Genomic DNA, 17,573 nt, shown 5'->3' with positions numbered 1-17,573 from the left:
AGATCTGATAAGGATGGAGCATCTGGTCCCCATTAGAGGCTGCTCACTCTGGTTTCTGGCTGTGCAAGAGGGGGGCTCTAGTGCCATGGTGCTCCCACCAGTCCCATCTGGTGAAAATTAGGGAAACGGTAACATCAGGGGGCTGTGGGGGCGGGTGGGGGGAATGTTTTTGTTTTGCTTTGAAATCACATTCAACTCTTACACTGATGGAGGCTAAGATAACCTCCTCCAGCTCACTGCCAGCCCAGCTCCAGGCAAGAAGATGGGAAGGTCCTCCTCTTAGCAAGCATCTCCTTCCCACATCCCTCCATGTAGACAACCCTCAGTGGGTCCATCATCCAGTGTGACGTGATAGAGCATTCTTCTGAGAGCAAAGACAGCTTTCACCCACCTCAGGTGTGGCTTGTCCCTAGAGAGACTGTGGTAGAAAGGTGTGGGGTCATCCTATGCCCAGGGTCTCCAGGAGTCAAGAGGGCCATAGAGGCTTATGAGCTTGGGAAACATTGAGAAAACTTGCTCCGTTGTAAAACCAAGACAAGATTTGTGGTTTGTGTAAAAACGCAGTGTTGGTTCAGCTCCATGGACTGAAAAGCTCAGAGGTAGGGGAACAAGTGGAAAAAATGGTTTTTACTGCTGTGACAGAAACATCTCCCTGGAGTTGAGGTGGGGGAAGATCTTAAATGAGAGCTGGTGGCTGCAGGCACCTGTGGGAATTCAGAGGCTCCAGGTGTTCCTCCTGAGCATCCCTGTCAGTAAGGCCATACCCTGGCCAACCCCTTTGTCCACTTGCCCTCCTGCCTCTGCTGCTCACAGCACATGTGGGGCCACAGTTGGTCCAGACCCATGGGTCCAGCTGGGTCTGTGCTGTGCCAGCCCCGGCAGCTGATTTCCAGTGGTGCTCTGGAAGGGTTCCCCTCCTCTTCTCTGCTCTGGGACTGCGCCTTGGGGTTTGTGTTGTGCCTCCCCTCTCACATAACCATTTATCTCTCTCCCATCCAGCTTGCGACTGCCACCCTGTTGGTGCGGCTGGCAAGACCTGCAACCAGACCACGGGGCAGTGCCCATGCAAGGATGGCGTCACCGGCCTCACCTGCAACCGCTGTGCCAAGGGCTACCAGCAGAGCCGCTCGCCTGTGGCCCCCTGCATCAGTGAGTGTCCCCCACCTTGCCCTGCACTACGGGACCCCCACGCGCACTAGGGGATGCCCCTTGGTCCCCACTCACCTTGGATGGTTTGTCCTTATGGATGTTCTCCAGGAAGTGCTCAAGTGGGACTCTGACCACTTTCTGGGGTGACCTGGGCTTCACCTGCCCCAGCACAGGAGGCTCTGGATGACCCCTTGGGTCAGTGCTTCCAGGTGGCTGAAACAGCTCTGCTGGGTCTCATCCTTGGTACCGAACATGCTCTCCTCACCCAGCTGAGCCCTGAGTGCAGTCACTTTTGGGGCAAGGCCAGAGCCTGTGATCAGCATAAAACTGTGTGTATTGTCACAGTGGGTTTGAATTTGACCCAAGTGGCAGAAAAACAACATCCGACCCTGCAGCTTTTGCTGGACTGCTGGAGCAGTGGCAGTGCAGGTGACTGGTGGAGCTGGCTCTTCTCTCTCTGTTCTTCCCCCAGTTTAAGTTTAGGAAAGAAATTCCCCCAGGTTTTGCTGCCAAGAGTTCTGAGAAAGTGTTATCTTTTCCCACATTTATCCCTGCACTGGGCAGCCTGAGGCGTGCTTAGGTCAGCCAAGCACCTGTCTGATGTCCAAACTCACGTCAGATGAGCTGAGCACTCGGGGAGCATCCATCCCTGGAGCACACATCCCCACACAACTACTTAGGGCCCTTGGGGATTGCAGAATTGCAGCCTCGCCCAGTTTACTGAGCTCAGTTTGTGCATCTCCAGGTCTATGCAATGGTCTGCAATGGTCAGGTCAAATTCATGCCATCATCTCTCATTTGTGACCAGCAAAATCTCCTTGTGGCCCATTTTCAGAGGGCTTTTGCCCAGTTGTTCCCCCCAGAGCTGGGGATTTCATCCTTAAGATTCCTCTCCCTTTTCTTTTCCAGAAATTCCTGCCATCAACCCCACCTCCCTGGTCACCAGCACAGAGGCACCTGCAGGTAAGTGCCCCATGCCCCTGGCCGAGTCCATGGCCTCAGCCCTACCCAGAGACCTGGCAGCAGATCCCACCTTCCCTTTCCCTGGCACAGCACAGGGGAGGGCTGAACTCTACCAAACCATTTGGCAAAAAATTATAGGTAAAAAATTTTGGTGAAAGATGTGACCGAGATTTAAAATCTTGTGTATTTCTGGAAAGGAACTGACTAAGACTGATGGACTTTTTCAGGAAAGGCTTTCTTCATCACCTCCAAGGAGGAGAGCAGGGATGCAGCCCACTGGGGCCTCACCATCCCTTGTCAGGTTAAGGCAGGGATTGTGGCACATGGCACCAGTGGGTGCCTGGGGGCTGGCTTTCTTTGACCTCCTTTTATCAGCATCAGTGCAAGAGGTTTCTCCTGAGTGTCCCTGGTCTTTGCAAGACCCCAGCATTCTGAGAGGTGCTGGGGCATGGGGTCTCAGGTCTCAGGCAGGCTCCAGGGCCCCTGTGCTGGGGCAGAGGCTGCCAGGTCTCCCCTGGGATGTAGGTGACATGGTGCTCACATCATCCAGGTCTGGAGGAGAGAAGGGTCTGGGTATGAGCTGCTTGTCCTGGCTGCACAGGGTGATGGGATCATGGGTAATTGGACCATGGAGGGACCAGTGTCACTGCTGTGGTCACCCAGAGGGAGGTGACAGCTCCATTGACAGGCTGCAGGCCTTGCACAGGCTAGGGAGGCATTGCTGCCATGGTCCTCAGAGCTCCTCAAGAGCTGCCCTGGTTCCCCAGACTGGAGTGGGAAGGTCGGCATCTCGGTACAAGCTGCAGGTTCGCTTCTCCTCCTGCAGAGGCTTGGCTGGGGATGGGCACTGCTGGGGTGGGTGCATGGATGCTCCCTGTGCTCATGGATTAGGGTCCTTCTTCCAGCCTGGCCAGGGACCAAGGTCCCACCCAAATGACCTGAGCTCCCACCATGTCATGGCACATCCCAGTGGCACCAAGCAGGGCTGTGCCAGCCCCTGGATCCAGTGCCACGAGGCTGAGCCCTCCAGTGCTGCAGGATGCATCCAGCAGGATAAAGAGGGCTGTAGCAGGGCTTTCCTCCCTCCCTTCCTCTTCCTTCTGCAGTCCCCTCGGCACTGCAGTGTAGCTGTTCCCAGCCAAGCCAGGTCCATCCCTTGTAGGGATTTCAAGCCAGGTAGAGGGAGAAAAGCTGGGAAAGAAGCAGGCCCTTCCCTCCTAGGGCCATCCCTCTTCATGCTGTCCCCAAAAGCCTGGTCTGCCCCTGCGTTCCACTGTGTTGGAATAGACATCCCAAACAATCCTCCTCTCCATCCCATGGCACATACTCCTGTGAAGACAGCAGGGGCCCCTCCAGTTCCCCACACCCATATTTAATGAGCAACTACCCTGTGCCCTATCTATCCCAAAGATAGGGTGCATCTATCCCAAAGAAGCCTACTCCTTTCTTGGAGAGACAGTGCTCTGTTTGTATCCATCTCCCTAGCTCTCCTTACCATGACCACCTTGCCTTGGCAGTGGAAAATGCCAACAGCCTCCTCCCAGGCTGGTGTGTGTCTGGGATGTGCTCTCCAGCCCTCTGGGAACATTTCCCAGGATGGCTGCTGCAGTCCCGTGTGTGAACGCGCTGGCTGCGGGAGAGAGCCAGGGATGAGCTGTGGTGAAGAGATGGAATTTTTGGCCCCTCACAACAAGGCAGACACTGAGGGGCTGGAGCACGTCTAGAGAAGGGAAGGGAGCTTGGGAAGAGTCTGGAGCACAAGTCTGATGAGGAATAGATGAAGGAGATTAAGTGGCACATGTTGGAGAAAAGGAGGCTCAGAGGGGATGTCTTCTGTCTCTCCAAACTCCCTGACAGGAGGGGCAGCCAGGGGGAGGTCAGGCTCTGCTCCTAGGGAACAAGTCATAAAACAAGACAAAACAGGCTCAAGCTGTGCCAGGGGGAATTCAGGTTGGACATCAGGGAAAATTTCTTCACTGCAAGGGTTGTCAGGCAGTGAACCAGGCTGCCCAGGGCAGTGGTGGAGTCACAATCCCTGAGTGTTCAAAAAGTGAGTAGATGTGTCCCTTTGCAATGTGGTTTAGTGGGCATGGTGGTATTTGGTTCAAGGTTGGACTCGATGGTCTTGGAGGCCTTTTCCAACCTTAATGATTCTGTGTTCCTCTGGCAGGAGTAAAGTGTGTAGATGGGGATGGAGAGGGGAAATGCACAAGGAGGAACCTGTAGCTCCTTGCAGAGCGGTGTTTGCTTAGCACACATGGACCCCAAGGACTAGTGCAGAGCCTGGGAGCTCTGCACAGCTTGGGACTCCACCCAGCACCTATGGGCACTGCTGAGCCCTCACAGCCCTGCCCTTAAAGGCTCTGGAAAAGAGGGGGTGTTTTCAGGACAGTGAGGAGCAGCCCTGCCTGGATCTGTGGCAGAGGGGAAGCAATGAGACCTGGAGTACACATCCTGCCCGATGGGAAGATGCTGAGCTGAAATGATATTACCACTGCTGGGGGGAACTGCATGGGACAGGGCAAACCACCACCACCTCTGCTGCTGCCTGCCCTGCCCACCCTGCCAGCTGTGAGGAGAGAGCTGAGAACATCAGGCTTTGGGAAAAGGAAAAAAAAAAAGGGTGATGGAATGAGAAATTTGGCCAGTTTTATTGCCAACAGAGAGTGCGGCGTGGAGCAGAGTTAATCAAGGTGACTCCCCTCCAGTGCTTTATAAATAGGAACAGTCTCAGAATGATGTCTGAGCTGTTCAGCTGCACAAAAATAAACAGCACTGGCAGAGAGCTGGGTTGTTTGCTCTGTTTTAGCAGAGCGGGTCTGCCTCAAACTGCCTCCAGTTTATCTGTGGGTTTGTTGGTTTAAGATTTCTGAGTTCTAGCTCAAATATCCTAAATGCAATGTAGCTGCCTCTGCCCAGAGCTGGTGCCACTGGAGGATCAGGGGACCCAGTGGGCATCCTGCTGCTCCCTTCGCTGGGGGGATCAGAGACGGGGGTGATGCTGCCCTGGCCGTGCTGCCAAGGTTACCTGCACCTGGTGTGCTTGTCCTGCAAGCAGGGCTGTGAGTTCTACCCACACCCTGCCTGCTCCCTGATGCCCCTCTGCCTGCATCCCTCTGCCCCTGGAGCCCCCAGCTGTCTCTGAGCAGGGCACTCCCCAAGGGGCCTCAGCACCTCAGGCAGCCTCCAAGCTCCTCCCCCCATTTCCCAACCTCCCGCCCTGACTCTGGAGCAGGTGCTGGCTGCAGGAACAGGAGGACATTGTTCAGAGTTGCCATGCTCAGGTGCTGGGCTTCCCTCCCTCTCCCCATCCTCCTCCATGCTGGGGTTCAGTTCCTGGGTGTGTCCAGGCTTTTCACTGACATTGTCATCTTCTGCCTCACTTTTCCCAGCTTTCTTCTGCCCTTCTAATTTTCCAAAGCCTTTGAGGTCCAGCTTTGATGTCTGTGCCTGATCAACTGACTGGCTTGGTGATGAAACATCCTGGGTCCACTTCTCATAATTTTTGTTATTATTATCTTAAAATATTTTTCATTTAGTGGAAAAAAAAAAATCCATGTTCCCCATTAGCAGAATTAACAAAACTCATGGAGTGCAAAACAAGGCTTTAAGGGAATTCAAAGTAAGCAGTAAAAGATTTGCAGCCATAGCACCTGATTAAGTTACATCTCTCTTAAAACAAAATATTCATTTTTTTCCAAGGAGAGCAGAAGTAAACCAGATGTGCAAACCTGCCACCTCTCACACACACACTCCCCCACAGGGATGGGGAATGCCCACACCAGGCCAGTGGCTCTGGCTCTCAGCTGCCTCCTCCCACTCTGCACCTGTAGCATCTCCCAGGGACACAGCAGCGATAGAGCTGGGGCTGTAGCATGTCCCAAGGATACATTTGTGCCTGGGATGGGGCTGTGGTGAATCCCAGGGATGCAGCTGTGTCAGGGATGGAGCTGTAACATATCCCAGTGATGTCTCAGTCTCAGAGATTGCTCTGTAACTTGTCCCAGACATACATCAGTGCCCGGGATGGGGCTGTAGCATATCCTGAAGATGCAGAAGCATTTCAGGGTTTGTGGGTGCACTTTGATGCCATGGGCTGTGTTAGGTCTCTGCTGACCCCCAGCCCTTGTGTGGGGCTTGGCTACCCAATCCAGCTGCACGGAAACAGCAGAAAGGCAGCTAAAGCAGCTCTTCTCCCCACTGCCCTGCAGAATGTGTAAAGCCATGGGCTCTCAGGGCCTGTCTGTGGGAGCAGCCCCGTCAGGCGCACAGCATCCCAGGGAGGATGGAACCATGCTCCATCGCTGTGTTGTGATGGGAACTGGCTGGCACCGAGCAGAGCCCTCCCATGGCAAAACCCTGCAGGAACAGGACAGGATGCTCAGAGAGAGGCAGTCTGGGTAGGTGCAGGCAGAATCCTTTTGCCCTGACATCCCTCACCACTTTCCAGCCACAGCACCCATATCTGCCCCACACCAGTGATGGAGGAGGCCATGTGCTCAGGGCCAAGGAATGGAAATGTTTCCAGTTATTTGGACATTGTTTTCCTCCCAAGTTTCTTAGATAAGGGGAGCAGGAGTTGATTTTACATTTGAGGAACGTTCCTCCACAGCACAAAGCCATGGTTTAAAAAATCCCTAAACTAATCCTAAATTGTTAATTCCCAACACCATTTTCTAACTCCTTTGAATCACAGTGTTCTGTTGTTAATCATGAGAAGGAGCCCAGGGCAGTCACAGGATTTCTATCTGCTTTTCTTTCAACCCCATTGCCAAGGGAAGGGGGTGCCAGGTTGGCTGAGGCTGCTCCACAGCCTCCTCCCACCACACATCACCCCACAGTCCCCCAGCCCAGCAGCCATCACCCAGCCCAGGCCACGCTCCAGCCGAGTCCCCCGGCCATGCCCCTCTCGGTGTCCATGGGCAGGCCTGTGGCAACTGCTGCCAGGGGCAGGATGGTTTCTGTGCCCCTTGGCCTGGGGAGGAAAGGGGCTCCTGTCCTGATGGGCGTGCCCCAAAGTAAGGTGGGAGGCTCTTCCTAGAGTCCCTTTCATGGAGCAGAAAAGGGCAGAGCGGTGTGTCGGGCTGGGCCTGTGGCCTGTCTCAGGGGTGCTGTGGGCTCTGGCGTGGGGCTGTAGGGCATCCGAGAGAACAGAGCAGTCTGAGGCTGTAGCACATCCCAGGGTTGCAGTGAGTGAGGGCACCTTCAGTGCCAGCGCCAAGCGCTCCAGCACACTCAGCCACCACCTCCCGTATGGAGAGGCTCTGAGCCCCCTCTGTAGCCACCTCCGCTGTTTCAGGGGAGGCAGCATGGCCAAGTCAGCTCTGCCAGCCCAGGCAGAGAGAGGGGCAGTGTGGCAGCATGGGGGGGCTGAACTGAGAATCAGAGCTCATCCTCCTCTGCCAAGAACTAACTTCACGCTGCACTGCGTCTATCACTGACAAATTTAGAACAGGTGGCATGAAGTCCCAGATAAAAAGGAGCTGGGCAGAGAGGAGAACAGCAGAGCCCAGGGTGAGTTTTGCTCCTGGGCTTCTTTCTTTCCTCATTTCTCCTCCTCCCCTTGGCACAGGCTTCTGTTATTCCTTGTCTTCCCCCACAGCTTTGCCTCTGTCCCCAGTGATCACTGTGGCAACCCGCAAACAAAGACAACTTTAGAGGCTGCTGGCTCTGACCTGGGATGTGGGGCCAAACCAGAGGGAGAACCTGCAAAAGGCAGAGAAAAGAAAAAAGATGGGCTCAGAAAAAAACATGCCATTTGGAAAGACAAAAATTGAGATGTTCAAAGGAAGATGACAGGGTAAAGAAAGAAGGAGAGCAGGGCTGCTTTGGGCAATTGTTGGGATCAAAGGCTTTGGGGAGAAGGAAAGAGGCATTCCCTGCCCTCTCTCTGCTTGAGATGCAAATGTGGGGGCTTTAGAAATGCACAGGAAAAATCTTTCTGAAGGACAGGAACCTTGGGGGACAGCAGGGTGGTGGAGGACAGCTTGGTGGCCTCCCCAGCCCCTCTGGAGCAGCCTGAGCAGGGGATGCCTGGATACAGGAGTGATGTGGTAGAGCAGAGCCACTTCCTTCACCTGTCTCCTTCCCACAGCCTGAGTCCCCTTCCCCACTCGTGGGAACCTACAAGGTACAGGTCCCTGGAGGGGCTGCCCCCTGAGGGTGCTTCCCACCACTCTGGCCCCTGAGAGCTGAATCACTCTGAGGATCATGACCCCCTTGGTCTGGCATCACACCTGCCTTTGAATGTATCCCCTGTGCGGCTGACTGTGGGACTGCTGCCAAATCCTCTTTTCCTACATCTCCCAGGACTGCAAGGTCACAGTTTTTCTGTTGACTCTCTTTGGCTATGTCCCCTGCCAGCCCTCCATGGAGGCCACTATCACCTCACCTGCATTCCTCCCATCCATCCCTTTCTGTGTCTGGCTTCCTCCACTACCCCTGTGGTGACTTATCCTGCAGGACACCATTACCACAAGTGACAGAGTCTGCTCAATGCACACAAGGCCCCTGGTTCCTCTTCCCAGCTGATGTGGTATCAGCCATTCGTGCTGGTCTTTGAGCCCCCAGCCCCTGTGAGGTGCCAGGGGAGCAACTAGACTCAACAGACCCCTGTCCCCAGCAGCGCTCAGGCCCCGGCTCAGAAGGAGTCAAGGACCCACCACCTGCCAGGCTGAGTCTTGCTGCTGTCCCCTCCACCCTACTCCCTCTTCCCCTGTGGTGGGATGGGTGGGGGGTGAGTCCCCCCAGGCCCCTCAGTGCTCAACCCACTGTTCTTCTGCTGCAGACTGTGACTCCTACTGCAAACCAGCCAAGGGCAACTACAAGATTAACATGAAGAAGTACTGCAAGAAGGACTATGGTAAGGACCTGCAACCTCTCTGAGCCACGCTGGGCTTCGTCCCAGAGGCAGATGAGGGCTGGCTGCGGGTGGGGCAGATAAAAGCATCCAGGGCGTGGGAGACACTCCCTATGGAGAGAGGTCCCCAGACCAGCCCTCCCAAAGTTGCAGTGGATGAGGCATGTGGGGCTGCTGGGGAAGGGCCATTTCTGTCCCCAGCCTTCTTTTGGGGAGCAAGGCAAAGCATCCTCCATCACTGTGCCTCTCCCTTTTTACCCTCAGTGGTCCAGGTGAACATCCTTGAGATGGAGACAGTGGCCAACTGGGCCAAGTTCACCATCAACGTCCTCTCTGTCTACAAGTGCCGTGATGAGCGGGTCAAGCGCGGTGACAACTTTTTGTGGATCCACCTGAAAGACCTGTCCTGCAAGTGCCCCAAGATCCAGATCAGCAAGAAGTACTTGGTCATGGGGATCAGCGAGAACTCCACTGACCGGCCCGGACTGATGGCCGACAAGAACAGCCTGGTCATCCAGTGGCGGGACGCCTGGACACGCCGCCTTCGGAAACTACAGCGGCGGGAGAAGAAGGGCAAGTGTGTGAAGCCCTGAGTGGTTTGCACCCACCCTGCCCCCCTGCCCAGCCCCAGGCCAGCTGGGCGCTGCTAGACTGCACCCACAGACTCTGTACATATACATAGCGTGAATGGACTCTTTGTCTATAGTGTATATTTTGGCAATGGTTTCCTGTTGTGTGCGTGTGCATGGGTGGGTGTGTGTGTCAGTCCTTTTCTCTAAGTGTGTATTAAAAATAATGCAGTAATGACAAACCTTTAATGAGGAGCAAAGTGGAGCAAGGTCCTCTGGGTGCCTGTCACCTGAAGGAGCTTGAAGGGGATTGGTGCCCTGCTCCAGGCATTCTGGAGCTCATTTTCAAGGCTTTTGTATTCCCTTTAACACAGTTGTCTTAGTTGTCTTCTGCCCAGTGCTGATATCTCAGTTGACAGCCCTCCCTTCTCCAGCATCCAGAGTATGATTCTTTCTCACTCTGAAAATGTGCTGCTGCCAGACCTCTCTTTGCCTTTCTCCTTGCCCAGGAGGAACAGGAGGTCAGAGTCTTCTGTCCCTCATTCCAATGTGCGGGCAGGCTGAGTGGAAATTGTCCAGTGCTGCAGAGTGTTCAGCCCCAGGACCTCCATCAGGAAGGACAAATGAACTTTTACAAGGCCTGATTTGCTGGTGACCTTGGGCTCACATGGACCCGTGCTGCTGGCTGGGGCAAGACTTGTGCAGTGCTACAGTGCCATAGGGAGAAGTGCAGCCCTGGCAGTGTGCTGGTGGCCACGACCAGGCAGGATTGTGTCCACCAGGGAGACAGGGACGGACCTGGCAACCCCTAGTTGCCACTGTCCTGGTGCCCAGTCCAACAACCCAGTGAGAAAGACCTGGACACACCATTTTCCCCTCTCATGTCCACCTGCTCCATGTGAACCTGAGCTGGGCTGGCCAGCCTGACTGGAGCCATGGTGTAAAATCATCCATCCACCCAGGTCTATGTGCCTGTATTCTCACCTGGTACCAACTGACATAATTCCACCTGTTTCTGTTGGGGTGACACCAAGTGACCATCTGCCTTGGTGTGCATCTTCAGAGCTGGCCAGACTGCATGCTCTCCAGGGAAGAATTGGCCAAGGTTGTCCAAGGAGATGCACAAGACAGAGGTGACAGGAAGAGAGGAGTTTTCATTGATCCACCTCTAGACTTTTATATCTTCTTCACCATGTATTAGTCTCTGGTTAAACAGACACCAATATCTTCCCATGTTGAGATTGTAGCGGTCTTGGCTTAATAAATACAAATAGAAATAATAGGTGCTCTGACAGTAGATACTCCTTTCCACACAAACCTTGCCTTGCTTATTGAACGGCACAGTGAGGGGTTGTAGCCTAATGGTCTTCTGTGAAACTTTACCCTTTCCAACCCATGGCAACTTGTGTCACTCCCCATTCCAGAGTGGTGATCTGGGCTTCAGCATCCCGGGGTGGTGCTGGAGCTTCCAGCTGAAGAGACTAGAGGAGCACTGTTGGGTTTCAGGACAAGGGAATTTGGAGAGTGGGGATCTAGGCCCTGGGGATGTCTGTGTGGACATGCAGGTGCACTGGTGAAGCTGCTGGAGATGCTGGAAGTGACATTTCAGAGCTGTGGAGGGTCTGCAGTGCCATTGTTCAGGTCCCATGGGTACTTGGGTGCCTACAAAGGGCATGGGCAGAGGTGTGGGGAGGCTAGAAGCTGAGGGGTAATGGGTAAGTGGGACCACTTGGGCTTGGATGAGCTGATATTATCCCCCTCCCTACAAAGACCGTCTTTGCTCCTCTCTGAGCGGAGGGGACTCTCCCATCCCTGGCTTCTCTTGTTGGATTGTCACAGACAATTGGCCTTTGCCATGAGATGGCTCTTGATGTAGTTGGGCCACCCAGTTCTCCTCTTCCTCCTATGGCTGCTTTCACCAGACTTGCCCTTGGCTCAGACTCACTCCAACCCCATGCACCCAACAGTCACAGAATGGTTTGGGTTGTGAAAAAACTCAAAGGTCACCTTTTTCCAAGCCCTGCCATAGGCAGGGACACCTTCCACTAGTCCAGGTTGTTCCAAGCCCCATCCAACCTGGCCTTGGACACTTCCAGGGATGGGGCAGCCACAGCTTTCTGGACAAATGCAGGAGTCCTGACACAGTACGTCAGAGGTGGAACACCCTTTGGGTGTGCAAGGACAGGACTTTCATCAGGATCATCCCTCAACATCAGTCCATGGGATGTGGGGGTTCTCTGACCCCTCTTCTCAGCAGCCACAACCCAGAAAGAGCAGGGCAGCACCACTGTTCCACAGGCATGGATACTTCTCAGGGCAGGGATTCAGCAGCACATCGTTTCTCCAAGCAAGGAGACGCACAATGCATCTGTGTTCCCCAAAAACACTGGGCACAGCCTTCTCAGGCAGGGAACTCCAGGGTTTCCTTTTGGACCTGATTTCTCCTCCACTGAAGCAGGGCACCTAAAATTTGGTGATTGGAGTTCTCCATTTATCCTCCCAGCAGCTCTTCCCTCTTCTTTCACCTCTGCCATCTGGGACTGTTGAGGAAGGATGGCTCCCAATTGGCATCTCAGTGTCCTGCTGGGGCACATCAGAGATGCCAGAGCAGAAACCCCCCCTTCCTTGGTCTGTGCTGAGGAGAGGAGCTCTCTCCCCCTCTCCCTCTCTTGCTCTCTCCCTCTCTCCCTTTGGCTGGGGAATGTCCTAAAATCCTGGTTGAAGGACTGGAGGAAGCCACTCTGCACTGAGTCTAGACTGAGGAAGACATTCTTCCCTGAATCTGATCCCTGAAGGACTTTTCCTGACTTCTCCTGCTTATGTCACCTCCATATCCAAAGCAAGAATTCACCTTTCTTATTCCTCTCCCTCTGCCTGGCACCATCGGACTGCACATGGGTTTGGCTGTACCTGGGACACTGTAACTGGATCACCCTGAGCTGGTGCCAGGACACCAAGGACAGTGGAGGAGGCACCATGGATTTACCAGGATGAGGTGCTGCTCATCCTGCCCTATAGATTGGGCAGGGCTTGGAGCACACACCAGCACAGGCATCATTTGGTGGAGGGCTGCAAATCCAGGGGCAGTTTCACATCCACCAGCACCCACCCAGCCCTGTCCACCCCTTTGGTTGTGGGGAGTGCTTCACACCACTGGGAGTGGCCAGAGGTCGTGGGTGACACAGGGCAGGGGGGTCAGGTGGCAGCAGGGTGTGTCCCACAGTCCTGGTGGCTGCAGCCCACCGCTATAGGCTTTGCAAGGGCAAGAGAGACTGCAGTGCAAGCTCTGCTTGGCACTACAAACCTGTATGTTTTCCAAAATAGCTCTTCAAGGAAAAAAGCATTACTTCAGCAAAGCATCTGCAAAGCCTTTGGTGCGCTCTGGTGCACTCCCAGCTCCTGGAGCAGGGCTGCCCCCCCCGCGCCACAGCTGGCCAAGTGCGCTGCTCCGAGAGCCCCGGGCTGGGACCGGCTGCTGCAGGCGGCGGATGCCGGCCTATGTGGGAAGGGCCAAAACCACCAGGCACATTTCCATCCATGTTTTTTTATTAAACAGGTCTTTTCCCAGTATTCAGCTGGGGCAAAGTATTTGAGACACAAAGGCAGCTGAAAGAGAGGCCGAGTTTGCAATTTCCCCCCTGCTTTGGGACTGAATTTTGCAGCTGGTTGAAATTTTTCTCATTTCAAAACGTCAGTGGACATCTTTCATAAAAACCCAGAATTTGGCCAAGGAAAGACACAAAATGTGAGAACACTACAGAAAACTCAATGCTTTTTTTCTGTGTTGTCCAGCCAGCTCCACTCATGAGAGATCACAGGAGACTGAACAGCTGAACCCCAGCCTGAGTGGACAGACAAATGGATGTATGTGTATTTTCCATAATTTTGCTCTTGGTAACCAAAGTCCACATAAATAAAATTGACTGCATCAGACAGGAAAACACATTCCTTAGGTGAAACAGGATCAAGCAAAGAGCATTTTGCTTGGCCAACAGGGCACAGCTCAATGCTGGGATATGGGAATCTCTTCCTGGTGAGGAGTTGAGCCTCTAAGAAGGGGTAAGACCTACTTAGAGTGACCCCTGTCATGGTCTGACTTGGTCTTGCTCTCCATGTTCTCCTGATGCTCTCTGGTACACAGAGCAACTTCTGTCCATGCTACCATGCAGATCCAAGTGGATCTTCATAGTGGCTTCAGGTGTCAGAGAGCAGTGATGGTGGCTCTGCCAGCCCATGCTCTTCAGGCTTGTGTGGTTAATAACACAGACAAGTCATACTTTGCCACTGTGGACATGGTATGAGGCAACTGTGGCCTGCTGCCACTCCTCAGGTGTGGTGACCTGTCCAACCAACCACATCTTGTCCATCCAACCAGTGCCACATCCTCTGTCCCATGCCCTTGGTACTACAGCACTCTGTCCATCACCCCTTTCCCAAGCATGGTGTTTTACTTGGCACTTTACAACCCTCACAAGTCTCGTTAACATTCTAAATTTTGCTTCCTAAGCAAACCACAGCCTATGCAATTCCCAGCCTTACTCCTGGTCCTACCAATCTCAACCAGGGCTCTTTTACCCACTCAGGCTTCTTCCAGAGTGCTGTAGAACCAGGGCAGGGCACACTTTGCCTACTCATGACCATGTCAAACAAGTGTTTGGGGAATTTAGTTGCACCAAGCCCCTCTTGTCCTTGCAAAGCTGTGAGATATGTGCTGTTCTTCAATACGCCTAGTGTATTTTTACCAGCCTTGGGGGCACTTATTACTTCAGCGTTAATTACCTGTCATTCATTAATTTGTTCATGTAGTCCTTCATCCAACCTATCTCCTTGTTCATCTTTACAAGGGCACAATTCACTGGTTAAACACATGCTCCCTACGTGCACAGGATATGCAGCACCTGTGTGGGGTCTGGGGGCATAGGGAGGCAGGGGGCTCAGTTCAGCAGGGCGGAGGAGCAGGGAGACAGCTTCCCCCCTCGGCTGTGGGGGGGGCGGAACATGAGGAAACCATTAATCGACGGGCTGGCCCAAGCCATGTTTTCCTAAGGAAGAGCTGAAGACAGGGAACAGCTGGGGTCAGCGGGGCACCATCTGGAGAAACCCGTCAGCTCCCTCCTGCCGGGCTTTTCCCACCTCAGTGGCAATGGAGAGGATGAGGCAGGAGGGAAGAGGGGTCCCCAGAGCAGCCTGCAACAGCCCTATCCCTGCCCATGGTCCAGCTGACCCGGAGGCGTCGCTGTGGTGTTGCTGCCAATGGCACAGGAGCCATGGCACAAAGAGAACATCCACCCAGGGGTGCTGCTCCCCCATCAGAGCCACGCTGGTACCCCCATGCCTTAGGCTCAGCATCCTTGTGCAGAAATCAATGAATTCTCTGCATGGGGCAGGATCAGACCCTCAGCATCCATCAAAGCTGATCCTCTATCTACACAGCCACTGTGAGACTCAATAAACAGACAATGTTTTCATCTTGGACAAGATGCTCTATCCCAAAATCTTGGAGAATCAGCCTCTCTGCTGTCAAAATAAAAACCACACACTGCTTCCCTCTCACACACCCACACGATGGGAAGCCATCAGCTGTGCAGGAGCAGGGAGAGGTGGCGCTCCCAGAAGATGGCTGGTCCTGGAGAATTCCCTGTCTGAGAGCAGGCAGTGGCCAGCCCAGGCATACACGGTCACCAGCTGACCCCTGGGCTGGCCACAGTAGAGATCATAATCCTGCTCACAGCACAGGGAGTGAGGAAATGAAGATGGGCAGAGCAAACCCAGCTCAGCACATTCAAGGAATCTAAAGGTGCCTGGGTTGGGTCTCTCCCTGGCACTGACATTTCCACAGAGACTTCTGCAGCAGCAGTGGTTGAAGCCAGGTGCTGCATCCTGTCTGTCCCCTCTTGGCCCCTGCCTGTGTCCTGCCAGACAGATGACAGTGGGAGCAAGTAATCTCCAATATTTAAAGCTCCAGGACTGTGCTATGGGTCACTAACCTGACCTCAGGGCTGTTTGCAGCTTTTGGTATATGGTGACTCTTGAGTGTCCCTTCCCAGCCCTGCTGGCCACCCATGCTGTGATCCCTGTGGCCCTGGGACAGGGTTGGTGCTGCTCAGGTCACTGTCCTGGGAGCACTGGGTGCTCCTCGTGCTGGGGCAGCTGGGGCAGCCCATCTATCAGGAAACCCAGCAGACCACAACAGGCTCTAGCTGGCCTCTTGAGACAGAAATGAGGTGGCTTTGGCCAGGACACACATACAGACTGTCCCTTTTCCAGCAAAACCAGACAACACCTGGAGCTGGGAGTGAGGCAGGGTGGCCAAAGCGGGCCCTTGAGTGGCTGGGACTGCCCCCACAGCAGCAAGACTCAGTCATTCCTGTGCCCTGCCCAAATGTGAGCCACTGGCAGCAGCCCCCAGGATGCTGGTCCCCACCTGCACCTCCAACCCCATCCCTATTCCTTGCTCCTCACTTCCTGAGCAATCCCTTCCTGTCAGCCTGCTGGCTGCTGGCCGAAATTCCTGGTCCTGACTGTTACGCAAAATTAGCTCTCAGGGAACTCCTGGTGAAATCGTGGGGCCTTCGTCTGCTCTGGGTGCTTTCAGACTTTTCCCTGGCATCCAGTGGGACAGCCATAAATCTCCGCTACTGCCTCCAAGTCGAACATTTCCTCCGAGCCCCATTATTAATTTTCTGAAAGATCCCATAAACCCCAGATGGAAAAATATGGAGATATTTGCACATGTGCCGTAAAACACATTGCCCATCTATTTCAAATGGATGTGGCAATATATAAAACATACTTAGGGCATGAGCCAGGTTTCACGGTATTTAAACAAGGCAGCATGATGTAATTGGAATTTACAGTGTAAGAGCAGATTGAAGCTGGGCCATGGGTGCATACCATATATCTTGGATCTCCTGAAGATTTGGCCTGCTCTAGAATGACAAATACCTTTTGTACTTGTCACCTACATTTTAAGTGGATGAACAGCTCTTTTCTCTAAATATATTGGTTGGAAAATATATTTTGTTTTTCATCTGAATTTCAGAGCCTCTCTGGAGAGGAGAGATCTGCCCTGTTCCCTGTGAAGAGTGTGATTCCTAGGGATGCAGGTGTCTCAGGGCTTTGTTTCCCTCGACCCCCAGCCCAGATGGCTCCTGTTCCTGGGAAGCATACTGCCATCACCTCTCCCACTGCATGACCTTGATGGTGGGAGTGATGACCTCAGAGACTTCATGGTGTGGGGTGGGGATGAAGACCTGCTTCCCATAGCCACTGTCCAAGGCCAGAGTGGATCAGCCTCCAACCAACCTAGTCTTGTGGGAAGTATTGCTGGCCATGGCACAGGGCTGGAAAGGGGCATCCCTTAAGGTCTCTTCCAACTCAAACCATTCTATGATTCCCTGGAGCAGGAGAGGGTGGTCAGCCTCAAACACTGCTCTCCACTGCTGGGAAGAGCACCTGGATCGCCTGGGGCTGCTGGCAGGGGCACAGGCCAGGAGCTGGTACAGGAGACAGCAGCCAGTGGAAGAGGTGTCACCATCAGAGTCCCAGAAAAAAGCTGTGGTGAAACCTTTCAGGTGCCTCTACCCCCCTGCAGTGATGGCAGTATCAGGGTAAGAGGTGGAAACCACTCCACAAGCAGGCGGTGGGAGGATGATGGCAGAGTAGGGGATGTTTAGGGACCACCCAAGCTCTCCCCATCCCCAGGGCAAGCACCCCTCTGCCACCCATCCCAGGACAGGGAGGCAGATGGGCACAGCAACACTCCTCCCAGCAAGGTCCTGATCCCTCCCTTCTCAGACCCAATGTTGCTTGCTGTTTTTGGGAATTTTGGGAAGGTGGGGGATGCTAGGGAGCTGCAGACACACCACTCTACCTGATGCTCCTTGATGCTGACCCATCTGGGAGAGACCCGACAACACAGACTGGAGTCTGCACCTTGGCACAGGAATATGGTGCCCTGTGGTTAGGGCAGGAACATGGTGATGGGCCCTGTCCAAGGGACAGTGTACCCCACAGCCTGGAAATCCCCCCCA

At 54.0% G+C, this 17,573-nt stretch overlaps 1 protein-coding gene across 1 annotated transcript in view; it reads left to right on the top strand.

Moving 5' to 3' along the window:
- Positions 1-13,473, top strand: part of NTN3 (netrin 3) — a 34,768-nt gene extending 21,295 nt beyond the window's left edge. The window contains exons 4-7 of the mRNA XM_009092011.4: positions 1,000-1,149; positions 2,059-2,112; positions 8,900-8,974; positions 9,236-13,473. Coding sequence (XP_009090259.2) covers positions 1,000-1,149; positions 2,059-2,112; positions 8,900-8,974; positions 9,236-9,564 — 608 coding nt within the window. The 3' untranslated portion in view covers positions 9,565-13,473. The remainder of the gene's footprint in view (positions 1-999; positions 1,150-2,058; positions 2,113-8,899; positions 8,975-9,235) is intronic.
- The last annotated feature ends 4,100 nt before the right edge of the window (positions 13,474-17,573 follow it).

Source organism: Serinus canaria, chromosome 14, assembly GCF_022539315.1.
Source record: "Serinus canaria isolate serCan28SL12 chromosome 14, serCan2020, whole genome shotgun sequence".
Classification (NCBI taxonomy): Eukaryota; Metazoa; Chordata; class Aves; order Passeriformes; family Fringillidae; genus Serinus; species Serinus canaria.
This window is presented reverse-complemented; position numbering and strand designations above follow the sequence as displayed.